At 47.9% G+C, this 27,989-nt stretch overlaps 1 protein-coding gene across 1 annotated transcript in view; it reads left to right on the forward strand.

Annotated features, from left to right (window-relative positions):
- Positions 1 to 7,377: 7,377 nt before the first annotated feature.
- LOC308141821 (voltage-gated potassium channel KCNC1-like) overlaps positions 7,378 to 27,989 on the forward strand; it is a gene marked incomplete at both ends in the record, with an annotated part of 67,128 nt that continues 46,516 nt past the window's right edge. The window contains 3 exon segments of the mRNA XM_080512048.1: positions 7,378 to 7,452; positions 7,454 to 7,639; positions 7,641 to 7,922. Of these exon segments, the coding sequence (XP_080368174.1) occupies positions 7,378 to 7,452; positions 7,454 to 7,639; positions 7,641 to 7,922 (543 nt within the window).

Raw genomic sequence — 27,989 nt, forward strand, 5'->3', positions numbered from 1 at the left:
TCTCCAAAATATTAGAACAAATATTTGATGCAAGACTTTGAAACTTTATTGAAAAAAAATGTGGTATTATCCAATAGCCAATATGGATTTTGACAGAATAGGTCAACATCTATTGCTTTAATCAATTTAATAGAGGAAATTTCAAATTGTATAGAACAGAAGAAAATTGGGTTAGGAATTTTAATTGATCTACAAAAAGCTTTTGACACCACAGGTCATCATATATGAATGAATAAATTGGAGACCTATGGCATTAGAGGTTTACCGAAGCAATGGCTGCAAAGCTGTTTGGCTGAGAGAACCAGTTTGTACAAATTGAGCAAAATAAATCAAAGCATAGAATTATAAAATATGGTGTTCCTCAAGGGTCGATACTGGGGCCTACTCTGTTCATCATGTATATTAATGACATTGCTAAAATATCGACATTAATGAAATTTGTCATTTTTGCTGACAACGCGAATATTATTTGTTCAGGAAAAACTTGGAGCAACTTTTGGAATAAATAACTGAGGAAATGAATAAACTAAAAAGCTGGTTTAATGAAAATAAGTTATCATTGAACTTAAAAAAGACAAAATTTATGTTATTTGGAAACTGAAAAAAATGACATTATTGTACAATTATCCATTGATAACATAATAATTGAAAGAGTTCAACAAAATGTATTTTTAGGGGTTGTGATAGATGAGAAGATCTCTTGAACCATATTAGTTATTTGGGGACTAAGGTTTTAAAATGTGTGGGTGTTATGAGGAGAGTGAGCCGTGCTCTCAGTCACAATGCCCTCATGATACTCTACCATTCGTTTGTGATGTGGTATTTAAACTATTGGCTAGAAGTCTGGGGAAATTGTTACAAGTCCAATGTATTGCCTCTCATCACTAACAAGAAAAAGGCTATAAGAGTTATTCATAAAGGAAAATATGATGATCACACTAAACCACTTTTTTTTTTTTTAAATCATCAGTTTTAAAATTATTTGATTTGGTGAACTATAAAACTGCTCAAATAATGTTCAGGGCATTAAAAAAATCTCTACCCTTCAATATCCTAAACTAATTTTGTGATAGAGAAGCGCATCATCCATACAACTTATGGGGGAGGAACAAACTGTTCCAATCAAAAGTTAGAAATACTTTAAAATCTTCGTGCAGCTCAGTGTGACGGTTCTCTTGTGGAATGGTTTCATGTTTAATGGTCTTCCCAAGTTTCAAAGCAGGTAGGGGGGACCGTCAGACCACCTCAGTCCTCCAGCTGGGTTGTAGGGTTCATTAAGCCTGTGATGTAGGAGGGGGCGTGGCCATGTAGGGTCGGAATGCCAGCACCAAGACTTTGAACTGGACACGGTCCACCACAGGGAGCTAGTGAAGGGATTATTATACCGGTTCTGTTGCTGCTGGTCAGCAGCCTGGCAGCAGAGTTCTGGACATACTGAAGGAGGTTCTGGTCAAGGCAGGTGAACAGACCGTTACAGTGGTCAAGCCATGGAGACTCAAACACAGGGATGATCATTTCAAGCTCCCCCTGAGACACCATGGGTCTGAGCTTGGCAATGTTGTGCAGCTGAAAGAAGCAGTTTTTGACCAGCTGTCTTGAAAGGTGCTCTCGTGACATAGTTTGGTCAAAAGTCACTCCAAGATTCCTCAGGTTGGTTTTAATAGAGAGGCTAAGTGTTGTTTGCTAGCGGGGATGGCGCTGTCTGGGGCAATAATAAGCACCTCAGTTTTTTCAGAGTTCAGCTGAAGCCTGTTGTCACTTAACCAATGTTTGACTTGTTTAGGAGCTCAAGTTGTCTGCTTCAGAGGCCTTAAACCAACAGCACAATTGAAGGTCGTCAGCAAATAGATGGTATGATACATCACTGAACTGCTGGATTATCCAACCAAGAGGAAGGATGTACAGCAGAAACAGTATGGGTCCCAGGACAGAGCCCTGGGGTACGCCACACCGCAGGTTTTCTGGCTTGGACCTAATGTGGTTGGCATTCCCACTGAAACTCTGAGCCACCAGGTAAGAGCAGAACCACTGGAGCACTGGACCTGACGACCCAATCAGGACTGTGAGGTCCAGTGCTCCAGGGCTGTCGTGGCTGACCGAACAGCAGCCTGTTTATCAGGATCAGGTGGTGGACTGTGTCCAAGGTGGAGGACAGATCCAGCAGCACATCCCTGAGTCGGCAGACATCATGATGTCACTGGACACTTTCAGTCCAGCAGTTTCTGTGTAGTGGTGCTGACCAGAGCCTGAAACCTGTCATAGAGATAGTGTGACTCTAGGAAGGTGGGCAGTTGTGCAGAGACGACCTTTTACAGCTTTTTGGCCAAAAGGGGGAGTTTGGATATTGGCCTTGTTGTTGAGTCCTGCTTGGTCCAGGTTTGGCTTCTTAAGTTCAGGGTTAGGGTCCCTGTCCTTTGTCATTTACCCCCCTGCTCCTGTTCCTGGACTCTACTCTGCCTGTACAAACTCTGTTTGTTATAGGCTGTCTACAATGTCTCTTCCTGAACTCCAGAGCAGAGACTTGTCCGAGGCCGGTGTGCTGTGGATCTCAGTCCAGTGACGTCACACTGGACTTCAGCTCTCAACAGGCAAACACATTGGCTCTGCGCTGGACGCTGGAGTGAAAGATGGCGGCAGCAGTGGAGGTGGAAATAAAAACCAAGAGCAAACTCTGTGTGTGTGTGTGTGTGTGTGTGTGTGTGTGTGTGTGTGTGTGTGTGTGTGTGTGTGTGTGTGTGTGTGTGTGTGTGTGTGTGTGTGTGTGTGTGTGTGTGTGTGTGTGTGTGTGTGTGTGTGTGTGTGTGTGTGAGAGAGAGAGAGAGAGAGAGAGAGAGCGAGAGAGAGAGCGAGTGTGTGCAAGTGGGGGTATTAATGATCTGATGGTCTGCAGTTTTTTTGTGTGGAGCTCAGCAAATGCCACTTCTGCTTCTTGCCTCTCTCTCCCTCTCTCCCCCTCTCTTTGTCGCTCTCTCTCTATCTCTCTCTCTCTCTCTCTCTCTCTCTCTCTCTCTCTCTGGTGGACGGATAGAAAGACAGACAAAATAGTCAGTGGGCGTGAAACACTGTCATGTCCCTCCCGCTCTGCTCTAATTGAGCCAAGTATTTAAGTAGATTGAAAGACGGTGTGGAGGAAAGCAATGATGCAGCAGAGAGAGAAAAGCTGTGTTTCCCCGTCCTCCAGGATGAGTGTTACCGTTAGTTACCGTGTTAGTGTTACCGTTAGTTACCGTGTTAGTGTTACCGTTAGTTACCGTGTTAGTGTTACCGTTAGTTACCGTGTTAGTGTTACCGTTAGCTACCGTGTTAGTGTTACCGTTAGTTACCGTGTTAGTGTTACCGTTAGTTACCGTGTTAGTGTTACCGTTAGTTACCGTGTTAGTGTTACCGTTAGCTACCGTGTTAGTGTTACCGTTAGTTAGGGTTAGTGTTACCGTTAGTTACCGTGTTAGTGTTACCGTTAGCTACCGTGTTAGTGTTACCGTTAGTTACCGTGTTAGTGTTACCGTTAGCTACCGTGTTAGTGTTACCGTTAGTTAGGGTTAGTGTTACCGTTAGTTACCGTGTTAGTGTTACCGTTAGCTACCGTGTTAGTGTTACCGTTAGCTACCGTGTTAGTGTTACCGTTAGTTACCGTGTTAGTGTTACCGTTACTTATCGTGTTAGTGTTACCGAGGAACCAGTGGTAGTTTGTAGTAATTACAGAGGACGTCTCTGATCTTAATCCCCCAAATGCACACGTCTGTAATTTGTAAAGTTAAAAATTCTACCACAAACGACCAACCATATTTTGCGGAACACAAACGTCCTGTAACCAATTAGTCCCGTGCAAATTTGCAACTCAGTGATTTGATGGATGCTGTGGGCTCACGGCATCCATCCAAAACCCGAACCCATCCATCCTCCCCCACCATCCATCCATCCTCCCCCGCCATCCATCTTCCCGCCCACCATCTATCCTCCCCCGCCATCATCCTCCCACCCACCATCCATCCTCCCCCACCATCCATCCATCCTCCCGCCCACCATCCATCCTCCCCCGCCATCCATCCTCCCACCCACCATCCATCCTCCCCCACCATCCATCCATCCTCCCGCCCACCATCCATCCTCCCCCGCCATCCATCCTCCCACCCACCATCCATCCTCCCCCACCATCCATCCATCACCCGCCCACCATCCATCCTCCCCCGCCATCCATCCTCCCACCCACCATCCATCCTCCCCCACCATCCATCCATCCTCCCGCCCACCATCCATCCTCCCCCGCCATCCATCCTCCCACCCACCATCCATCCTCCCCCGCCATCCATCCTCCCACCCACCATCCATCCTCCCCCGCCATCCATCCTCCCACCCACCATCCATCCTCCCCCACCATCCATCCATCCTCCCGCCCACCATCCATCCTCCCCCACCATCCATCCATCCTCCCGCCCACCATCCATCCTCCCCCACCATCCATCCATCCTCCCGCCCGCCATCCATCCTCCCCCACCATCCATCCTCCCGCCCAGCATCCATCCTCCCCCACCATCCATCCTCCCGCCCACCATCCATCCTCCCGCCGCCATCCATCCTCCCCCACCATCCATCCTCCCGCCCGCCATCCATCCTCCTGCCCACCATCCATCCTCCCCCACCCACCATCCATCCTCCCGCCGACATCCATCCTCCCCACCCACCATCCATCCTCCCCCACCATCCATCCTCCCCCACCCACCATCCATCCTCCCCCGCCATCCATCCTCCCGCCCGCCATCCATCCTCCCCCGCCCACCATCCATCCTCCCCCACCATCCATCCTTCCGCCCGCCATCCATCCTCCACCCCACCCACCATCCATCCTCCCCCGCCCACCATCCATCCTCCCCCACCATCCATCCTTCCGCCCGCCATGCATCCTCCCCCGCCCGCCATCCATCCTCCCCCACACACCATCCATCCTCCCCCACCCACCATCCATCCTCCCCTGCCATCCATCCTCCCGCCCGCCATCCATCCTCCCCCGCCCGCCATCCATCCTCCCCCGCCCACCATCCATCCTCCCCCACCCACCATCCATCCTCCCGCCCACCATCCATCCTCCCCCACCCACCATCCATCCTCCCCCGCCATCCATCCTCCCGCCCACCATCCATCCTCCCCCACCATGGGTGGAATGACTCCTGGTGCCTTTAAGGGCGGTTGCCCGTGGAGGATGGTGTAGCATGGTTCCCACATCCAGCTCAGGCCACCCGCCCCTCTCCACTGCCCTCTGCTACCCTCAGCTGCCCTCCACTGCCCTCCACTGCCCTCCACTGCCCTCTGCTACCCTCAGCTGCCCTCCACTGCCCTCCACTGCCCTCCACTGCCCTCTGCTACCCTCAGCTGCCCTCAGCTGCCCTCCACTGCCCTCAGCTGCCCTCAGCTGCCCTCCACTGCCCTCCACTGCCCCTCAGCTGCCCTCTGCTACCCTCAGCTGCCCTCCCACTGCCCTCCACTGCCCTCCACTGCCCTTTGCTACCCTCAGCTGCCCTCCACTGCCCTCCACTGCCCTCCACTGCCCTCCGCTGCCCTCCGCTGCCCTCCGCTACCCTCAGCTGCCCTCCACTGCCCTCAGCTGCCCTCCACTGCCCTCAGCTGCCCTCAGCTGCCCTCCACTGCCCTCCACTGCCCTCCACTGCCCTCAGCTGCCCTCTGCTACCCTCAGCTGCCCTCCACTGCCCTCCACTGCCCTCCACTGCCCTCTGCTACCCTCAGCTGCCCTCCACTGCCTCCACTGCCCTCAGCTGCCCTCCACTGCCCTCTGCTACCCTCTGCTGCCCTCCACTGCCCTCCACTGCCCTCCAGCACCCAGCACAGCCAGGAAAGCCTTTTTCCTGTTGAATGAAGGTGAAATGATTTTACAGGAGTAGGGATCCGATGCACAACAGGCCAGAAGAAGAGGGACGTTGAGAAGGACGACCTGCGTCCAGCAGGCGGGAAGACACAGTGTTTCTTGGTGGATCTTTCAACAGGCGGAAATCAAACGTCCTGTTGTTCACTGTTCTCTGGAGCTTTGACATGACGACAACATACCACCTGACAACAGAGGATGTTGTAATATACACAGACGTGTGACATCATAGCTGGGCTGCATTGTCAGTGAATTCGAGTGAAATTCAGCTAATTGATCCCGTGCGAATGCAGACATGGGGGGTATTCATAAATTAACATGGTTTGTTAACCAGTTTTTATTTTGCAAACTCAAGAGGTAACTGCTTCTTTCCCACACAAATGATCCGACTCTTTAACAGCAGGAAATGACTTTATATAAAGGTTAAATAAAATAATTGAATGTTGTTGGGGTTTTTTCAAGACACCATCACCATGAATTACAATGGAACATCATTAATTAGGAACGAGATGAACTCGTGAAACAAGTTTGGAAACCTTCTCTGTGGATATCATGGGAATCTGGATGAGCTGAAACAGATTTCAGCTTATTGTTTGCTTAAATCCAGGATTTTCCTTTTCCCTATGAAAATGTATTGTTTGTGAAGAACTAAGACATAAAGTACTGCAGTAGTCTCTGTGTTATCAAATGGTGTTTGAACAGATCACATTGTGAAGGGTTCAGTTGTACTGGTGCACCTGGAGGTCATGGAGGACACTCCAGAGGGACCAGACTCATTGTCACCTGTGTGCTGGAGCTTCGCTCAGGACATTGTGCAGAGTGCTGCTCTGCTGCTGAGCGCATCCAGCAGCTGCCTGTCTCCACCACTGCTCAACATCCCATGCTCTTATTCACAATTTGCCCCATACAGACAAAACCCCACTTCTTCCTGTCCTTCACAATGAATGAAGAATTCATATCAGTTTACCGCAATGATCCCCCCCCCCCCCCCCCCCCCCCCCCCCCTGCTGGGCTGAGAAGAAAGTCCCTGATGCTCCTCCGCAGCCACAGTTGAGACATAATCACCACAAAAACAGAGCCTGATGATCACGCATTTAATTAAGAATTTTCTGAAGCTCTCCAGTGGACAATTCTATCGATTCATGAAATCCGCATTCTGCTCTCTCTCTCTCTCTCTCTCTCTCTCTCTCTCTCTCTCTCTCTCTCTCTCTCTCTCTCTCGCTCTCTCTCTCGCTCTCTCTCTCGCTCTCTCTCTCTCTCTCCCACTGTGGCAGAGTTGTGTCCCTCTCTCCTCTTTAACTCACATGCAGACTCCTTCCCCTGCTCTCCTCTCCAGACCTGCCGGGACGGATCTCAGTGGCTGCAGAGCAGAGAGACCGCCGGTGGATGGGGACAGCACGTAGCCGCTGCAGCATCAGCACCATCAGCAGCAGCAGCAGCAGCAGCAGCAGCAGCAGCAGCAGGAGTCGGGCGCACCGACCGAAGCATGCTCCAGCGCAGCCATGACTTGCTCGGCGTCAGATAGCGAGAAGATCGTGATCAACTGCGGCGGGATCCGACACGAAACCTATCGGAGCAACCCTGAAGACGCTGCCGGGGACGCGCCTGTCCTGGCTGACCGAGCCTGACGCATACAGCAACTTCGACTACGACCCCAAGTCCGACGAGTTCTTCTTCGACCGCCACCCGGCCACCTTCGCCTTCATCCTCAACTACTACCGCACCGGCAAGCTGCACTGTCCCAACGATGTGTGCGGCCCGCTGTTTCGAGGAGGAACTCGCCTTCTGGGGCATCGACGAGACGGACGTGGAGGCGTGCTGCTGGATGAACTACCGCCAGCACCGCGACGCAGAGGAGGCGCTGGACAGCTTCGAGACCCCCGAGCCCGACGCGCCCGAAGACGACCCGGCGCTGACCGGCGGGGCGGACGGGGACCTGAAGCGGCTGTGCATGCAGGAGGACGGCCGCAGGCCGACGCGGTGGGCAGTGTGGCAGCCGTTCATGTGGGCGCTGTTTGAGGACCCCTACTCGTCCAAATACGCCCGGGTGAGTGGTCGCAGACGTGCTTTCCGCCGGCGCTGCAGTGCGTCCGTGTTTGGCACAGTGCGCCGCGGCCAGTGCGCATTGCTGCGTAAAGTTGCTCCTTCAAGTGAGGAGCTCCAATCACCGCAGTGCTCCTGCAGGAGAGGAACACAGTGGAAAACACGTTTCAGCGACATGGTTGGAGGAGGGTGATCATCTGCTTGCTATTTTGTTTGTTTGTCTTCAGAAATTGTGCGCGTGCGAGTGCGTGTGTGTGTGTGTGTGTGTGTGTGTGTGTGTGTGTGTGTGTGTGTGTGGGGGGGGGGGGGGGGGGGGGGGGGGGGGGGGGGTGGGGGGGGGGGGGGGGGGGTAGATAAATATAGACAGAAATAACAAATCAACATAGAAAGAATATACATGAAGCTTCAGGATTTCTTCCCATGGGGCAGTGATACAGTATGATGAGAGGGGCAATTAGAGATGAAGCACTGTTCACTTATAGATAAATTAAATAGTTTAGTCAATAGCCAATGTTTGGGATAAACAGACACCCCCCCCCCCCCCCCCTTGTTTTTTGTCTCTGTCTGTGGAGTGTGAACACAGGTGTTAAGACCCCATGCTCTATTGCTGCCATTAATATAGATCACATTTATCTCTGATTCTGATTTCGTCATTGTCTTCTAATGCCCACTTGTCCTGCTCGTCTCTTTCTCCATCCCTTCCTCACTCTCCAGCATCTTCATGTGTGCACCACTTCATTTCTCCTGCAGTCTTTTGAAACAGTTTGTGCTAATTAGGTCTCACCCTAATTTGGGTTCCGCTTTCTCTCCCCTGCCCGCTCACAATTTGTGGTTGATGTGCTGGGAGGTGCTGGGAGCAGAGACACTCAGAGGACAGGTTTCCCTCTATGTGATGCTGTGAGGAGATTGGGTTTGTTCTGCATTGGTGAGGCTGGGGAAGCTGATTTGGTCTGAACCCCATGAGGGTCCCACCTGCTTCAGCTGAAACAGATGCAGCATTGATCGCTCAGCTTCGGTTCATTTGCGTCGAAGTGGTGTGCTTGCAGTTATTTTTGAATGGGTAACACAATTCACCAGGTTAATAATGAGTTGCCATCCTGCCTTCAGCGATACACAGAAACCAGCAAAGAGCAACCGATGTGTGATTTTATGCTGCAAATTGCTTTCTAGCAACAGAAATCAGATAGAGGTGGCGAAGTCGTTGATGATAGAGCCGTTCTGTTTTCACCTCTGATGGTGCAGCATGGTGGAACATCATCGCCTCTGGAAATAAACCAGTAGTGTGAACGTGTTTGGCAGCAGGTGGAGGGACAGAAGAGGTGAAAAAGGTTTCTGTTTTCATCTCAAATGGCTGATTCTGGCCTCACTTGCGTATTTTGCCCCCTCGGTTTGGCAAAGCATCCTCAGTGATGATCCACCAGTCTGATGAAGAGGACTTTCACCCCAGGGGGTCTTGTGGGTTTGAGGCTCTTCCAGCTGCTGTCCCTTTATCTCCAGGTTTGATGTTATATTGAAAACATGAAGTGAGCAGCAGCGCTCAATCGGGTTGGTTAATATGTTGCACAGTACCCAGAAACCAAAGAACTGCACTACAATCAATTTCTTTTCTGATATGTACAGCAGATCATTTGAAAGTTGACATCTCGATGACAAGATATTTGGAGTTCATCATACAGCCTCATCATTGATCATATTTATGAATGTGAAACAACCAGGACTGGCTCTGCAAATCTAAACAGAGATGAATAGAGAATCAAATCTACACAACACAATTCAAAATATTTTCCCCCTGGAACATGATAGCTAATAGTTTTCATTGAACTGAGCTCAATCAATGAAAGACTGACTGGATTAACTTTGTTTTATCTTTACGTGTGTGAATTCTGTACAATGATTAACATGCAATTTACTCTGCTTGACCACTGGACTATCTAATATCTAACAGAAGAAAAAGAAATGTAAGAAAAGATTAGTGTCAGATTTTTATTTTCGCAATCAAAATGTGTGAAAAGCATATAAAGCTTAACTTTTAACATTTTAACTCAGTGCAGTGAAAAATCCCGGATATACACATTGAAATACAAACAAAACCAATCAAAAACTGCAATAATGTATTTAAATACATGCACATATTATAAACATGGGGAATCACTATGAAAACTTTAAGTAAAAAAATAATCACAGCTCAAATCAGTTATTTACTGTATTTTCTGTCAAAAATGATTTCTAGTTTACAGTTAGTTAGTTAATTAGTTTACAGAAGCCCAAAAGCCAGATTCTCCCCTCAAGACCCTGCATGACTAAGTGTAGCTAAAATTGTGGGCGGGGCCAAGCGTCTTGTTCTTCTGAATCATGCCGTTAGCTTTGTTTGTTTACTACCCAGAATGCACTGCTCGATGTCACATCCTCTCACTGCCCCCGATGCGTTCAAACTATCTGGGAATTGTACCTCAGATTACATCCAAGTGAACCGAGACCCATTTGCTCAAGTGGACCAAAGTTCACTTCTTTGATCCAGATCAGAGTCTGGGGAGCGTTCACACCAGTTCACACCGGTTCATACCGGTTCATACCGGTTCACACCGGCCAAAACGAAGCAGACGTTCCCTGAAATGTCCTCTGGTGTGGATCAAAGCGCTTGTGTGAAAGTGCCCTAAATCTTTGTCTTTCAATGAAAATAGTATGACTCTTCCCATCTCATTGCCACTTTTGTTTTGATTGCACTGTTTTAATCCCTGGAGGAGAATTCCTTCCTGAACCAGTGACCCAGCAGGGCCAGCCACACAGCACGGCGCCCAGGGGAGCTGCTGGGGGCTGGGGGCCTTGCTTAGGGGCCCACGGGGTCACCAGAGTACCCTGAAAACACACACACACACACACACACACACACACACACAGGTGAGGCCAGGCACCCTGCTGATGATGAATTGAACATTGAAGTCGACATATTGGACTTGTGAACAACAGTGAACACTGAGAAGAAGCCAGTGAGCTCCACCCCCTGAAGGCCAATCAAATAACCGTGACAAACACTGTGAGCCACGTCAAGCTCACCTGTGGTGAAAGTTAGTGTGGGTGGACACACCCCCTCCACCAGAACTACCACCATCTCACTTCATGGCCATTAATGCAGTGACCACTTGATCAGTATCATCTAATGAAACAGGAAACCTTCACTCTAACAGTACAGGGCTGGGAGATATGATCAACTCCTCACTTTTGTACTTGTGGAGGACTTTCTGCATGACTGAACGGACAGCTCATACACTCACATCTCCAGATGACTTCTCTTCAATTACTTACAATGAATCACAAGTCACACTGGAGTCCTGTCCTCACAATGAAGTTGTATAGAACAGAGATTGATGCTGCATTTGACCCAGAGGAGGTCAGGAGGTGGCAGCTTTGGCTTGAATCCAAAATGAAGCTGTCTTAACGGCGAACTCAACGACTTCCTGTGAACTTTGACTTCAAGATACACAATGATTAAATGAATGCCACGTTTGTGTATTGAATTGCAAATGTGAGTCGTGGTAAGAGAAGATGGTTTTGTTTGGGTGAGTAGAGCTCCAAACGCTCCTCAGTGACGTCACAAGCAGCAATCATTTTGACTTCAACACAAAAATGATGCTTTACAATGACATAATAAGCCGTCCTCAAACTTCCCAATAGGGATTTTTCCCTGCATGTGTCTTGTATTGTGCTTTACAGGTGAAGTCTTTACCACAATCATCAATAACTCATCAATCAGTTGTGACTCATTGGAAAAATATTATTCTGACTGCGGCACTATTTTCTGTCTTTTATATCCTGATTTTATACTGGTCTTAACTGACGAGTAAAATATTATATTTCTAATTTAATGCGTATCTGCCTGTACTCTTTTATATATTTATTATCTGTTTTTACACCAAGGAGTACACTATTTCGTTTTTCTTTTACTCGGTACAATTTAAATGACAAATATAAAATCTTCAATCTTCAATCTTCAAGGAAAATTGACTCAACAAATGTGTAGCAGCCAAATGGCTTAACTGACACGTCCAGATTGTACTGGATGTTCAGGTTGCGTTCAGGTTCTGTGTGCGTCTGTGTATCGTGACAACTTTCCTTCTCAGCAGCAGTTTGAGCTGAAGAAACTCGCCGTTTGGTCCGGACCTCCCACTCCACCGCTGCATCCGTCAACATACCATCAATGACATGTCTTTTTCTCTAACGGAGCGCTTCTGATAGATACTGGCACCTGCAGGCTTGAAACACCCCTGGACACCCTGTCAGCTTTCTCACGTTTTCAAATCTTCAGGTTTTTCTGCCTTAAATACATCAAGCTAAATCACTGACAGGATCATTTACTTTTGATCCTGTAGAAGTGTGATCACTGGTTGTTATGTGTGTGATGAACTCAGAATAACTGTATAAGTGGCTTCATGTTCAAACTGGAGTATTCAAATGAGGGCAATAGACTCTTTTAACACAAGTCCAATCCACTTGGCATTGTTAGCATTGTTGGCTGAGCCAACACAAAGCACAATCCAAGCTGCAGGCAGCAGCGTGGAACTGGTCTTTGCACTCCCGCGACGCTACAACTGCTGCATGTTGACGTTTTGTGCACGTCAGGGTGCGACGCAATGTGGGCGAACAACATCAAATGAAAGTGTCAAACTTGTGATACATGCTGTGATCATAGGTCAAGGCGGACATCACAAGGTATATGACAATATAGTTCCGTAAACGTCCTCTTACCCACGGTGGAGCTCTGACTGAATGGACATGAGCAGAGCGCTGGCAGGACCGGTGAAGGTCCAGGCCGACTGCAGCAGGGCGAGCAGAGTGACACGTCACTTCCTGATTCATGGTGAACCGTCGGATATTCAGAGGTGTATATATCCAGATACATATGGATATAGGTGTGCTGTGGATTTGAGATTCAAGTAAGATTTTGACACGCTTTCTTCAGGAAGGCCACCTTACAGGTCTCTAGGACTTCCTCATGGACGACGATTTGGTTTCATGCGTTTCATGCAGAACGCAAAATGGCAGACTTCCTGTTGGGTTTACACTTTGGGTGTCACTGGCATTTTTGTGCAGCTCAACACGCTGCATATGTCTCCCGAAACTTCTGGTGTCAAACATGTTAAACATGTCTGTTTTAGATGTTACAAATATGAAAACAAGGGAGGGGCACTACGGAGCCATTTTGCTAGAAACACATGAACTGACTATAACATTTTAAATCACACGTGTCCTGCAGGACCGCAGCCCTACACGGTGTGGACGTGTCCCTGCTTCCACACCGCTGATTGCAATGATCTGCTCCTTATCTGGCTTTATGTTGAACTTGGTGATGAAGCATCAGGACATTCAGGGGAGGGAGACGTGGAAAACATGCAGGGCTGCAGCGCTCGAGGATCTGAGTTTGACACCCCTGTTTTAAATGGTTCACCACTTCTGAAGTGTGTGCAAATCTTTCCAAATATTTCAGCATGCTTAGGCCATTTAAAATTCTGCAGTTTGCATAGTACAGGAAATAATAACCCTAACCCATAATAATAATAATAATAATTAGCATAAACGCTTGACAGCAGGAAGAAAAGGGTAGAAAGTTCATTTATTAGTATTTTTGAGACATTTATGTCCAGTTTGTAGTTTAGTTGCTGCTTTAATATATATTTTCTGTTCAATAACATTTTCCACATTACCTGTATTACCTATACGCCCTCTTCCTCACCTCGCCTCCCTCTGCTTTTCTCTCTGCCACGTCGATGGAATTCCATCACAGCAGGCTGAAGTGCTTCTTGTCTTTTTTGTCAACGGGACGACTCCTGGAATGACTGTGTCATAGTGTCAGAGTGTCATAATGTCATACGTTGAAGTGTCTGTGCAAGGCCTCAAGGACACACACACACACACACACACACACACACACACACACACACACACACACACACACACACACACACACACACACACACACACACACACACACAGGATTAAACTCTATCAAGGCCCCATTAAATCCTGATTAGAAGACAGAACAATTGCTGTACTTGTATGTAGTTGTTTCACTCTTAGTCTTTTGCAAAACAGGGGCGATGCTCATAAACGATGCTGAAGTGTGTGGGTTCTTCTTCTTTGGTTTGCATTTTGCAAGGTTTTCTGTCCAGGAAACATTGTTCAGCTGCTTCTTTATGTTCAATCCAACATGTGTGCTGCGCTTCATTGAGTCTCTGCTGTGCATGGGGAGGTTTACAAAAGCCTACAGTAGATTAGATGACTTTCACACATTATGTTCCAGAAGATGAAACATCTATGCCATTTAGCAAAGCTCAGGATTTATAGATATTGTATAAGAACTTGTCATTTGGAGCCAAGGAGAGGTGCTGGTTCCTACACGGTTCCAGGGCTGCCAAATGTCTCCAAACATCCTGAAACAGCTTGCATTTAACATTTTTAGAATTAAATAAGCATTGATTTCTTTGTATGATGAATTCAGTTGCTTTTTCTGTTAAAGTGTGTCAATATTTGATCAGGTTGTGGTCAGAACTGAGAAAAATGTGACACTGAATTTTCATCATTTTCATCTTCTCCAGGGCATCACTGTTTCCTCCCTTACATTTCTTTGATGGAATGTGATGCAGCACATCGCACGTGGAAGTGCTGTTGTTCTGAGAAAAACACATTTCTCATGTTCTGACTATCATGAACAACAGTCGTGGGTTACATATGGACAAAAAGTTGGAATCACTTCAGTGTGAACATAATAAGGAAGAGTATTGAGGCCACTGAAGGAAAAAAAATACATTTAGAGGTTAAAAAAAATCCTTATGCACACTTCAGAAAAAGTCAAAAATCTAAGTCAAGATGTTTTTTTCAAGCAGAAAAAAAAGCGTTTTTTTATATATATATATAAAGTGGAAATGCTGCCTCCTTTTGTCCATCTACATTCCAGCACACGTGACTGCTTCTACAAAGTGCATTGCAGGCAGTTTAATGAAGCAGTTGTCATCAGTATCAGACTTTGCAGAGACTGAGCAGCCTGCAGTTCTCCGGCGCAAAGACCCGGATCCCGGGTGCTTAGAAAATATATTAATATTAAAAAAGGAAATCCTGTGTAAAATCACGTCCATAAGCAGTTAGCAAACTAGTCATAGTCAGAATTAAGTGATCGAATGTGATTATTTCAGCATCCATGGGCAAATGATGAGGGACACATGTCTCCAGTTTGTATTTTTTTTAAATTGTCTGGGCATTGATTTTCAACTTTTTTCTCAAAGTGCATGAGGATTTTTTTTATTTATTTTTTTTAACTCCAATAACTTTTCTTCTTCAATGGTACTAAACAAAATCTGGACATTGATTTTCAAGCGCACCACGAACCTTCCTCAGTGAGTTCTCTGATGATGCAGTGATTGCTGGACATTGGCACATTTGGTCATGTGACCTTCCATCTGGTGAACATAGTCTCCTACCGATATCGTGCAAATGTCCAGCGAGCGTTCTGTGATATCTGTGCAACTTAAGTGCCTCTTTACTACGAGTCCAGGTGAATCTCAGTGAGAGAGAGAACCTGCTTAGAACTTCTTGTGATTATGTTACCGATGCGGGTTCTGTATATGTACAGACAATATCATTGACATGCTAATGGTGAATGAACTCTGGAAACCAGAGATTACTGTCCTCCCTCATCCTGCATCCTGTTCCTCAGCCTGAGGTTCTGTTCAGTATTTTGCTGCCATCAGGTCTCCATCTTCTTCCTCTGAACACGTTTCTGGTTTGGATGTGCAGCACAGAGAAAGAGAGAGACAGGTTCGGGGTCTACAAGGAGGGTTCAGCCCCGTTTCCACCACACAAAAAGTTCAGAGATGGAACGGCGTGGTCCTGTATGGTCTGGTATGGTCCTGTATGGTCTGGTATGGTCCAATATGGTCCGGTACAGTTCGGGGTTCAACAGTAAGAATTGTTCATGGTAATGAAACAACGGCTCCAAAGGTTGATGCTTTTCCGCCACCCTTCCGTCGGGGGACTCCGGACTACAGGACGGGTCTGATTTTGAGGAGCCGTCTGCTGATTGGTCAGTGATTTAAGACACGCCCTCAACATTTGTATATGTTGGCTGTATGAATCCTCTGATGTTAACATATTCAGCTTTGGACCGGTTTGTTTCTTTTTGTGGCGCAACTTTTACATTGGACCCTAATTGGCGGGACGGAGGCCGAGACTCGGGACCGGCGCCACGGCCGTAACTGAACTGGGATGGAAGGTTGGAGGCGCCGCGGACCCCCGTCGTCCAGCGGGGAGCATTTTTAACCTTAACTGCCTGTCAGCTGATCAGTGGACACCACATATGAATATGAGTGTTTTTTCATTGAATTGACTTGCAAAGATCTATTAAGAATTCCTCAATGGTGTGGCTTAGGGCTAGGGTTAGGGTTAGGGTTAGGCTAGGGTTAGGGTTACGCTTTGGGTTAGGGTTAGGGTTAGGGTTAGGGTTAGGCTAAAGACTAAAGACAAGGCTTAAAGACTTGTGTGTTCTGTGACTGGTGGGACTTTAAGATGAGAGGTAAAGAAAAAGAAGTGATGAAGAATGGAAGCTGTGATTGTTGAGGTGGAGCCTTGACAGCTGAGGTGACTTTGAAAGTGTTGCAGTCAATAGTTTTGGTGCCAAGGATGCTGGTGGTGGTGGTGAGTGGGGGTGGGGGGGGGGGGGGTGGGGGGGGGGGGGGTACAGGCAGATTCACCGGTGCAGAGGACGACGGGTGTTTTGGTGAGCATGGCGCTCTCCCTGAGATACCAGGGTTTTCCATTTCTTTCTTTCTTCCAACACCCCCCCCCCATCCCCCGCACCCCCCCACCCCCCGTCCCTGACAGCTCATTGTGCTTTATTACCACGATTTCAGAGCTGAGTGCTGGATTGCTTATTATCGCTATTCAGCTAACTCCCCCTCTATGCTCTTTCCCTCTCTCTGTCTTTTTCTCTCTCTCTCACTCTCTCCCTTGCTCTCTCTCCTCCCCCATCCTTCCCTAACCCCCCCTCCACTTGTGCTATAGCGTAACACTGCAGTCCCCCCGTAGTAGCTGACTGCGCTGTAGTCTGCTGCAGAGAAGGAGGGAGGGAGGGGGTGACAGGAAGGGAGGTGCTTTTTTTCTTTGTGGGGGTGGGGGTGGGGGTGGGGGGTGATGGATTAAGAGTGAAAAGCAGTAGAAGGAGAAGCAAGGTGGAGGAGAAGATGGGTTCAGTTTCTGCAATCCCCTTGTTTTCATCCCTGCGGCCCCTTCAGCTTTTCCTTTTTTCTGCTCATTTCTGCTGCACTGGTTCCTGCTGCACTCGTTCCTGCTGCACTCGTTCCTGCACTCGTTCCTGCACTCGTTCCTGCACTCGTTCCTCCTGCACTCGTTCCTGCACTCGTTCCTGCTGCACTCGTTCCTGCTGCACTCGTTCCTGCACTGGTTCCTGCTGCACTCGTTCCTGCTGCACTCGTTCCTGCACTGGTTCCTGCTGCACTCGTTCCTGCACTGGTTCCTGCTGCGCTCGTTCCTCCTGCACTCGTTCCTGCACTCGTTCCTGCTGCACTCGTTCCTGCTGCACTCGTTCCTGCACTGGTTCCTGCTGCGCTCGTTCCTGCTGCGCTCGTTTCCCAGCATCGATCCGCTCGTACGTCTCAGCTCGCCTCATTCAGGCAAATGTCTCAGCTGAATGGTGCTCCTTTGTAAGCAAAACCTTCACACACGCACACACGCACACACACACACACGCACGCACGCACGCACGCACGCACGCACGCACGCACGCACACATACACACACACACAAGCAGTCTCCTTTCCCTTTTTACTCAGCAGGTTGTGATGGAAATGCCCTATCCTTAAGATAGGAAATTAATACCAATGAAAAACACACACACACACACACACACACACACACACACACACACACACACACACACACACACACACACACACACACACACACACACACACACACACACAGGGCTGCACAATATGTCACAGAATTACTGTTTTCACCACATCAACAAGCTCAGTATTCATATTGCAGAGGACTGCAGTCAATTATGTTTCCAGTCTCTCTGCATTCATGCTCTGCAAACTCCTAATTTTATAGCATTAATGATTAATAGCAATTGATTCAAAAACTGAAAAATTGACAGCACTAATATCCATACCGACTGAACTCAGGCTACACACATGTAAAACAGACACACACCATGGAAAGAAATGAAGAAATATAAAAAGTCCAGTAAATTGGATTCAAATGAACAAGTGCATTTATCTAAAGGGATGAATGTTAAAGCACAAACACAATAACATAACATGGTTGCCATATCATATAATGCACACACACACACGTGCTCACACAGGCAGCGGCGGCCCGTTATGTTTCAGGCAGTGCACGTTGGTCTGTTTGGAGATTCGGTGAAATAATCCGAGCTGAGAATAATAATTTTCAACATCTTCATCGTCATCAACAACTGACTGACGCCGATCGCTCTGAGGTTAGCACCAGTCCACTTTGAGGCAAATAACCTATTTAGATGGTTTAGTCGGCACATCCACTGCATTCTTCCTGTCTCTACCTTATAAGAGGGAAACCGCAGTGACGTCTAATTTGCAGCTGTGATAATCACGTGAATAGAGCAACTGCCTTGTTTGGAATCCATACATCTTTTATACCTACTGTAATGCCTGTTGTTCGGGGGCTGGAGCTGATCAGTGACAACATGGGACGAACAGTAGGCTCCATTCTGGACCGGTCATTAGTTCATCTCTGAACCACAGAGACACACATTCACATTTAGGACCAATCCAGTCACCATTTCATCTATAGAGCATGCTTTTGAATTGTGGGAAGACAGATGTGTTGAAACCTTGGGCAGACAAACTGCAGCTGTGTGCAGCTGCCCTCTCAAGCCAATGTACACAAAATGTTCTGTCAAAGAAAAACAATCCTGATGGACTGGAATATGTTATAAAGTGGATGGATTTGAAAGTCCAGGCATTTTAAAGACTTTTTATGTTTGCTTTTATTTAGCATGATTCCAATTCATCAAAAAAGAAATCATAACTAGATGAAGGAAATGCGTATATAGACAACCAAAGACCTTTTAGTTCTGCAGAAACACACAGATCTGGAGAAACTTTCATTTCTGAAGAAACTCTTTCAGTTCCGTTAAATAAAAATGTATTGCACCATCAGGTCTTAAAAGACCAAATCTGTCCAAAGTCACAAAGTCACAATTTTCTTCTTGTACCATCGCCGCCTCAGCTGAAGTAGAACAGTTGGGTTCAGACCAGCATCTGGTAACTTGGGATTACCAATTGATGGAGTATTGTGGACAAGCAGTACGGGTTTATGAGACTTTTGTTGATTGTTCCCTCACATCTGTTGTTCCACTGTTGCAAACCTGCTGTTACCCATTTCTCATAACTGCAGTTCATTTTTTCTTATCACAGTTCAAGAAAGCATAGTACTTCTATAGACATTCAATATCATTGACTGATTACTACCTAAACTCGTCTGTCCAACTTAGAGTTCTGAAGCAAAATGAGCACTTTACCTTCTGATTGTACCACTAAAGCCGGTTCACACGGCAGGATTATTAAATTATCAGCAGATTTACCAAACCTGAGAGACCACACACACATACACAAACACGGTGATAGATAATCACAGGTTGAACAGTTTTGGTCATACAGTGTGTGGTGTGCAGCCACTCGGCAACATCAACACACCAACAGATTTCATTGGTGAACATCCCCAGATCAGACGGGAAATCTCGCAAAACCTCATGAGCTCCAATGTGATTCCAGAGTCAACAAGCCTGGTGGAGGAAGAAGATGCCATGGCCATCATTTGTGGTGTGGTTTTTTTTTTTTCGAAAAGAGGCATTGGTTCATCATGACAACTGTCATGACAACTGTTTTGATTTTTGGATTCCCGGCCCGCTTCCGGTCCAGCGCCACGACGTCACCTGGCTTTCTGATTGGCTAAGCGTCACGGCCAACAGGCTGGTAGCGTCTTGCCTTTGCAGTGTCCCTGGGACCTCACACGGTCAGAACAATCCAACATGTTGAACATTCCCGATCTCAGATCGGCGCGATCTCGACATCCTTCCAGGAAGACGAGAGCCGTCTGAACACATCACACACATATCTGATAAGATTTTCTTAGTATGATCTGAGTGTCATACTAAGTGCCAAAATCGGACTAATTATCCTGCCGTGTGACTTTAGTCCCTCTGCAGTCCAAACATTTCCTATTTTTCTCAATGAAGGAGGTGGAGTCTCTCTGGTGTCCCTCTTAATATGTACCAAAGCTTCAATGACAAACGTTGACTCTTACCACCGGCCTTAAAATATGAAAGCAAAAATATCTTAAATAGAAAATTATGATGCATTAGTCACCAATCACAATTATTATTGTAGTCACTTCACGTACTGACAATGTACAAAGTATAATGTGCAAAGTGAAAACATAAAATGGGGGGAATGGGTCACATGCCTGCATCATCTCACCCACCACACCAAAGAATGCTTGGTTGTGTCCCTCGTGCAGGGTCTCAAACTCCGGTCCTGGAGGGCCGCAGCCCTGCAGGTTCTCCATGTCTCCCCGCTTTCACACAGCTGATTGCAATGAGCAGCTGGTTGTCTGGCTTTGTACTCAATGTGGTGATGAACCATCAGGACATTTAGGGGAGGGAGACGTGTAAAACATGCAGTTGGAGACCTCTGTCCTAGTGTGTCTTTGTCAAGTCTGCCTCCCTCACATGTTACAGTTAGATACAGATATTCAGTTATAACAAAACCTGTGAGAACCTTGGATGGGGTGTAATAGGCCACATGCTAGCAGGTCATAGTTCTATGTTTCTGGTGCATTGCTGCTCCTACACACATACATGTCCCAGATGGCACTGTTTGTTTACAGACACTGGCCAACCACTCCCCCTCTTACTGGTTTCCGCGGTCCTGTCTGCTTTCACAAGATGGAAATTGTCCAGAGTGACCAGAGAGTCCCTGCTGTGTCCTGTTAGCCATGTCTCCGTGAGGTGGAGGAGGTTGCTGTCCTCGTAGACCCACGGCAGTTTGATCAGAGCCGTCACCAGCAGCAGGCATTCACAGCATAGTGCTTTCTGACAGTCGAGTACTCGAGAAGGTAAAACATGTAAAAAGACTGCTGACATGTCCCGAAACCGAGTCGAAACCATGTCCAAAGAGTTAAGGTTCAGACTGAACTGTGGACCAGCTATACCGTTACACCCCGTGTCTCTGTGGGATTTTGATGGGGTCACGGTAAAACAAAGACATCTTTGTGTTGGATTCATGTTTAAAGAGTACATTAATTTGCTCATAGACCTTCTAATGAAAGCAGACAGTCAGAAGTATGTCAATGTTGTGGCTGTCACAAGTGAAGCATGGACTCAAAAGTCAGACAGCAGGTTGTTAGACAGTGTCTCTTTATTGGATCTTCAGGAGAAAAGGGTCGGTGGAAAACGCTGAAGCTGAGCCGAGGTCATGCAGGCAAGAGTCACAATCTTGAAAGACAGGAGGGCTCAACTGGAATCTTGCTCAGACAGAACAAAGATCAAAATCACCACGAGGCTTGGACCAGGAAGAAAGCTGGAACAACACAGGTGAACTGGCAACATGACACAGAATAGAAACCTGCCATCACCAGGTGAAAACAATCACACACTCAGCAGGTGAAAGACATCAGTGCAGGAGCAGCAATCACACATGAGGAGGGGAAGTCAGGGAGCCTGAAAGGACAGACAGCATGAAACTTCAAAATAAAACAGGATACAGACAGGAAAGAAATGTGAACTGTGACAGCGGAGACTTTCTGAAGCCTTGATGCCTGCTTTCATTTAGCACGATTCTAATTCATTCAAAGATAACAACCATTAATATAGTAAATAAAATCCTCCCAGCACATAGCAGTGTTTTGAATGAGAAAGAAAGTCTAAAGTACATTTCATGAATGTGAAACAGCTGAATTGCTCAAAGTAGTCCTATTGTAAGTGATTAAAAGGTTTAAAAAGTGAGCTTCTCACAAGCATTACAATTAACTGAGTTCGGTCCATGTTCATCAAAGACGAAGCTTAAAGCAGCAATGGAAATGTTGAAATGACACTAAATGGTGAAACTTGGAAATGGAAACAATGGTCCAACAGGTACATTGGAGATTTTGGGGGGATTTCATCCCTATCACAGTAAAAATAAGGTCATTTGGTGCATGATGGTCCACAGCAGGCTGCTTGGAGTCGGCCAATGACAAACAGGGAACCCCCATTGTGAGCCTGGGGCTTTGACCCCCCTGTGGCGTCCAGAGGGAAGGTGAGACAGGTGGTCAGTGGGTGGAAACCTGCCCCTTCATGAACTGATGCCACCAAGCCTTTTATTTCACTTCCAAGCTGCAGCTCTGCAGCAACATGATGGGAACCCACCATCTTTCCTCACACTTTTTAATACCTCCTCCACCTCTTCCTCTCGTCTGCTCGCTTCATGGTGCTTTAGGTAATACGTCCACAAGGGTACCCCTTCCCCCTCTGTGCTTTTCCAGATAATGCTGTGACAGAGCTTTTCTTTCTCTGTGTCGCACATCGCAGTAGTGAGAGAGAACGCAGGAGAGAGAGAAAAGAAGAGAGGTAGAGAGGGATGAGGCAGAATCATGGTGAATGTAAGAGGAGAGGGTGCAGAGAGTAGGAGGGACACCACGCTATATTTGATGACATGTCAAGAAATAAAGCATTTAACCTCCGAGTGATCTCCAGTGTCCTCTCCCCTCATAGGGAGTCAGTAACACACACACACACACACACACACACACACACACACACACACACACACACACACACACACACACACACACACACACACACACACACACACACACACACACTCCTGAATGCAGAAAGGCATGCACAAACAAACCCACCACCTGAGCAGAAGCAGCTTGTGCGTCGAGCTGCCAGCCTCAGTGCGGTACTGCAGCACCGCCAGAGGGCTTTTCCATCAAAAAGAACCAGGTTCTAGTTCAGTTTTTAAATGAAAAGTGCCAAAGAACCGGTTGTGTTTCCATTGTCAGGGAGAGACACATCGTTGTGTCACTCCACAATGTGGTACAGCACTGATTTCAACCATGTAGTGCTGGCAGGATCCAGGAACCAGGAACCAGGAGACGGACTGTAACTGGTCTGGTCCAGGAACCAGGAGACGGACTGTAACTGGTCTGGTCCAGGAACCAGGAGACAGACTGTAACTGGTCTGGTCCAGGAACCAGGAGACGGACTGTAACTGGTCTGGTCTGGCTGCCTGTGCATTTTAGGGTCCGTTTTAAGATTCTTTTATTTGTTTTTAAATCTTTAAATGGTCTGGCCCCGCCTTACCTCTCTGAGCTCCTTCATCCATACCTCCTGCTCGGGGCCTCAGGTCAGCTGACCACTGCTCCTGGAGGTACCGAGGGCCAAACGGAAGCTCAGAGGGGAAAGAGCCTTTTCCATTGCCGGTCCTAACCTCTGGAATGCCCCCCCCCCCCCCCCCCCCCCTCCCTGTTAGACAAGCCCCCTCACTGTCCATTTTTAAAACTCGTCTTAAAGTCCATTTTTGTTCTCTGGCTTTTACCTCAGCGTGAGACTCTGCTCTAGTTTTAGTGCCTTCGTTTTTTATTGTTTTAACCTTTTATGTTTTGTTTATTGTTTTACCATCTGATTGTTTTTATTGCTTAACTTTTTTATTGTTTTTATTGTTTGAATGTTTTTATTTTGCCTCTTATATTTTTATATCAATGTACAGCACTTTGTCTCAGCTACGGCTGCTTAAAGCTTTATAAATAAAGTTGAGTTGAGTTGAGTTGGTCCAGGATCCAGGAGACAGTCTGTAACATTGGTCTTGTCCAGGAACCAGGAACCAGGAGACAGACTGTAACATTGGTCTTGTCCAGGAACCAGGAACCAGGAGACAGACTGTAACAGTGGTCTTGTCCAGGAACCAGGAACCAGGAGACAGACTGTAACAGTGGTCTTGTCCAGGAACCAGGAACCAGGAGACAGACTGTAACATTGGTCTTGTCCAGGAACCAGGAACCAGGAGACAGACTGTAACAGTGGTCTTGTCCAGGAACCAGGAACCAGGAGACAGACTGTAACAGTGGTCTGGTCCAGGAACCAGGAACCAGGAGACAGACTGTAACAGTGGTCTTGTCCAGGAACCAGGAACCAGGAGACAGACTGTAACAGTGGTCTTGTCCAGGAACCAGGAACCAGGAGACAGACTGTAACAGTGGTCTGGTCCAGGAACCAGGAGACAGACTGTAACTGGTCTGGTCCAGGAGCCAGGAGACGGACTGTAACAGTGGTTTGGTCCAGGAACCAGGAGACGGACTGTAACAGTGGTCTGGTCCAGGAACCAGGAGATGGACTGTAACTGGTCTGGTCCAGGAACCAGAAGACGGACTGTAACAGTGGTTTGGTCCAGGAACCAGGAGACGGACTGTAACAGTGGTCTGGTCCAGGAACCAGGAGACAGACTGTAACAGTGGTTTGGTCCAGGAACCAGGAGACGGACTGTAACTGGTCTGATCCAGGAACCAGGAGACGGGCTGTAACAGTGGTTTGGTCCAGGAACCAGGAGACGGACTGTATCAGTGGTCTGGTCCAGGAACCAGGAGATGGACTGTAGCAGTGGTTTGGTCCAGGAACCAGGAGACAGACTGTAACAGTGGTCTGGTCCAGGAACCAGGAGACAGACTGTAACAGTGGTCTGGTCCAGGAACCAGGAGACAGACTGTAACAGTGGTTTGGTCCAGGAACCAGGAGACGGACTGTAACAGTGGTTTGGTCCAGGAGCCAGGAGACGGACTGTAACAGTGGTTTGGTCCAGGAACCAGGAGACGGACTGTAACAGTGGTCTGGTCCAGGAACCAGGAGATGGACTGTAACTGGTCTGGTCCAGGAACCAGAAGACGGACTGTAACAGTGGTTTGGTCCAGGAACCAGGAGACGGACTGTAACAGTGGTCTGGTCCAGGAACCAGGAGATGGACTGTAACTGGTCTGGTCCAGGAACCAGAAGACGGACTGTAACAGTGGTTTGGTCCAGGAACCAGGAGACGGACTGTAACAGTGGTCTGGTCCAGGAACCAGGAGACAGACTGTAACAGTGGTTTGGTCCAGGAACCAGGAGACGGACTGTAACTGGTCTGATCCAGGAACCAGGAGACGGGCTGTAACAGTGGTTTGGTCCAGGAACCAGGAGACGGACTGTATCAGTGGTCTGGTCCAGGAACCAGGAGATGGACTGTAGCAGTGGTTTGGTCCAGGAACCAGGAGACAGACTGTAACAGTGGTCTGGTCCAGGAACCAGGAGACAGACTGTAACAGTGGTCTGGTCCAGGAACCAGGAGACAGACTGTAACAGTGGTTTGGTCCAGGAACCAGGAGACGGACTGTAACAGTGGTTTGGTCCAGGAACCAGGAGATGGACTGTAGCAGTGGTCTGGTCCAGGAACCAGGAACCAGGAGATGGACTGTAACAGTGGTTTGGTCCAGGAACCAGGAGACGGACTGTAACAGTGGTCTGGTCCAGGAACCAGGAGACGGACTGTAACTGGTCTGATCCAGGAACCAGGAGACGGACTGTAACAGTGGTTTGGTGCAGGAACCAGGAGATGGACTGTAGCAGTGGTCTGGTCCAGGAACCAGGAACCAGGAGATGGACTGTAACAGTGGTTTGGTCCAGGAACCAGGAGACGTACTGTAACAGTGGTTTGGTCCAGGAACCAGGAGACGGACTGTAACAGTGGTCTGGTCCAGGAACCAGGAGACGTACTGTAACAGTGGTCTGGTCCAGGAACCAGGAACCAGGAGACGTACTGTAACAGTGGTCTGGTCCAGGAACCAGGAACCAGGAGACGTACTGTAACAGTGGTCTGGTCCAGGAACCAGGAACCAGGAGACGGACTGTAACAGTGGTCTGGTCCAGGAACCAGGAGACGGACTGTAACAGTGGTTTGGTCCAGGAACCAGGAACCAGGAGACAGACTGTAACAGTGGTTTGGTCCAGGAACCAGGAGACGTACTGTAACAGTGGTCTGGTCCAGGAACCAGGAACCAGGAGACGGACTGTAACAGTGGTCTGGTCCAGGAACCAGGAGACGGACTGTAACAGTGGTTTGGTCCAGGAACCAGGAACCAGGAGACAGACTGTAACAGTGGTTTGGTCCAGGAACCAGGAGACGGACTGTAGCAGTGGTTTGGTCCAGGAACCAGGAGACGGACTGTAACAGTGGTTTGGTCCAGGAACCAGGAGACGGACTGTAACAGTGGTTTGGTCCAGGAACCAGGAGACGTACTGTAACAGTGGTTTGGTCCAGGAACCAGGAGACGTACTGTAACAGTGGTTTGGTCCAGGAACCAGGAACCAGGAGACGGACTGTAACAGTGGTCTGGTCCAGGAACCAGGAGACGGACTGTAACAGTGGTCTGGTCCAGGAACCAGGAGACGGGTTCCCGGAGTGGCCAGAGAGAAAATGAGTTTTAAGTTTTGAGAATACTCAATGATAAAATCAACGGAGAGAATTGCTTGTGTAACTTTGAGCTTTGTTTTTCTAAATAACAGTATTCTTTCTCTTGGGGGCGGTAGAGCTTGGTTGGTAGGGCGGTATAGCTTGGTTGGTAGGGCGGTAGAGCTTGGTTGGTAGAGCGGTAGAGCTCGGTTGGTAGGGCGGTATAGCTTGGTTGGTAGGGCGGTGTAGCTTGGTTGGTAGGGCGGTAGAGCTTGGTTGGTAGGGCGGTATAGCTCGGTTGGTAGGGCGGTAGAGCTTGGTTGGTAGGGCGGTATAGCTTGGTTGGTAGAGCGGTAGAGCTCGGTTAGTAGGGCGGTATAGCTCGGTTGGTAGGGCGGTATAGGTCGGTTGGTAGGGCGGTATAGCTCGGTTGGTAGAGCGGTATAGCTCGGTTGGTAGGGCGGTATAGCTCGGTTGGTAGGGCGGTATAGCTCGGTTGGTAGGGCGGTAGAGCTCGGTTGGTAGAGCGGTATAGCTCGGTTGGTAGGGCGGTATAGCTCGGTTGGTAGGGCGGTATAGCTTGGTTGGTAGAGCGGTAGAGCTCGGTTGGTAGAGCGGTAGAGCTCGGTTGGTAGGGCGGTATAGCTTGGTTGGTAGAGCGGTAGAGCTCGGTTGGTAGAGCGGTAGAGCTCGGTTGGTAGAGCGGTAGAGCTCGGTTGGTAGGGCGGTATAGCTCGGTTGGTAGAGCGGTAAGGCTGCTGGTAGAGGTTTGTAAAGCTGCTCACACAGATATAAAGTGCTATATATGTGAAGTGCACTTGGCATGTCTATCAGATGTAAGGTAGTTTTCTTTACATGAGCATCTGCAGCTTCGGATTGTTGTTGCAAAAGCTTGTTGACTTTGTCAGGGCAGATTCAGAAAGTGGTGTAAAAAGCAGGTTGATTGCAGCAAGGAACACAGGACTGACTGGAGAGGGGCTCTGTAGTGACCAGACGAAGTGGCCAAGACGACGAGGAGACGGTTTCAATACACAAGTAAGGCAAGCACACGGGTAGAACTCAACCATAGAAGGAAATTGATATTTTGGAATTGGACTGAACTAAGCAGTGTTGTATTCATTTTGGATTAGCATTGACTTCAGATGCATGTTTTTGGACACGTGGCCTCGTACCGACCACTTTTTGCTATGAGGTGAAAACAGCTGTTAAATCTTATTTCATGAATCTCATTGTGAACATGAGACAAGTGACATCATTTGAGTTTGGAGTATATTAAACAACTTTAACTTCAGATGAATAACAGTTACCAGGCCAGATTGAATACAATGAAGTGTGGCATAGAATGTACAACTCCTGGCTTGTAGTTTCATGTAGCTTAAGCCTTTGAGGCGTCTTTTTAAAGTTTGCAGATTTCTTTCAGCACAATGTCCTTCGGCACAAAACCAATCCAGATTGTTCCTCTCACTTCTTCTTGAGTCCATAAATTGAAGAAGCTCCCGGCTCAGCATCTGTCCTGCCACCTCAACCGGGATCCTCACAATTTATCTCTGCTAATA

The sequence above is a fragment of the Blennius ocellaris genome (assembly GCF_963422515.1).
Source record: "Blennius ocellaris genome assembly, chromosome: 16".
Classification (NCBI taxonomy): Eukaryota; Metazoa; Chordata; class Actinopteri; order Blenniiformes; family Blenniidae; genus Blennius; species Blennius ocellaris.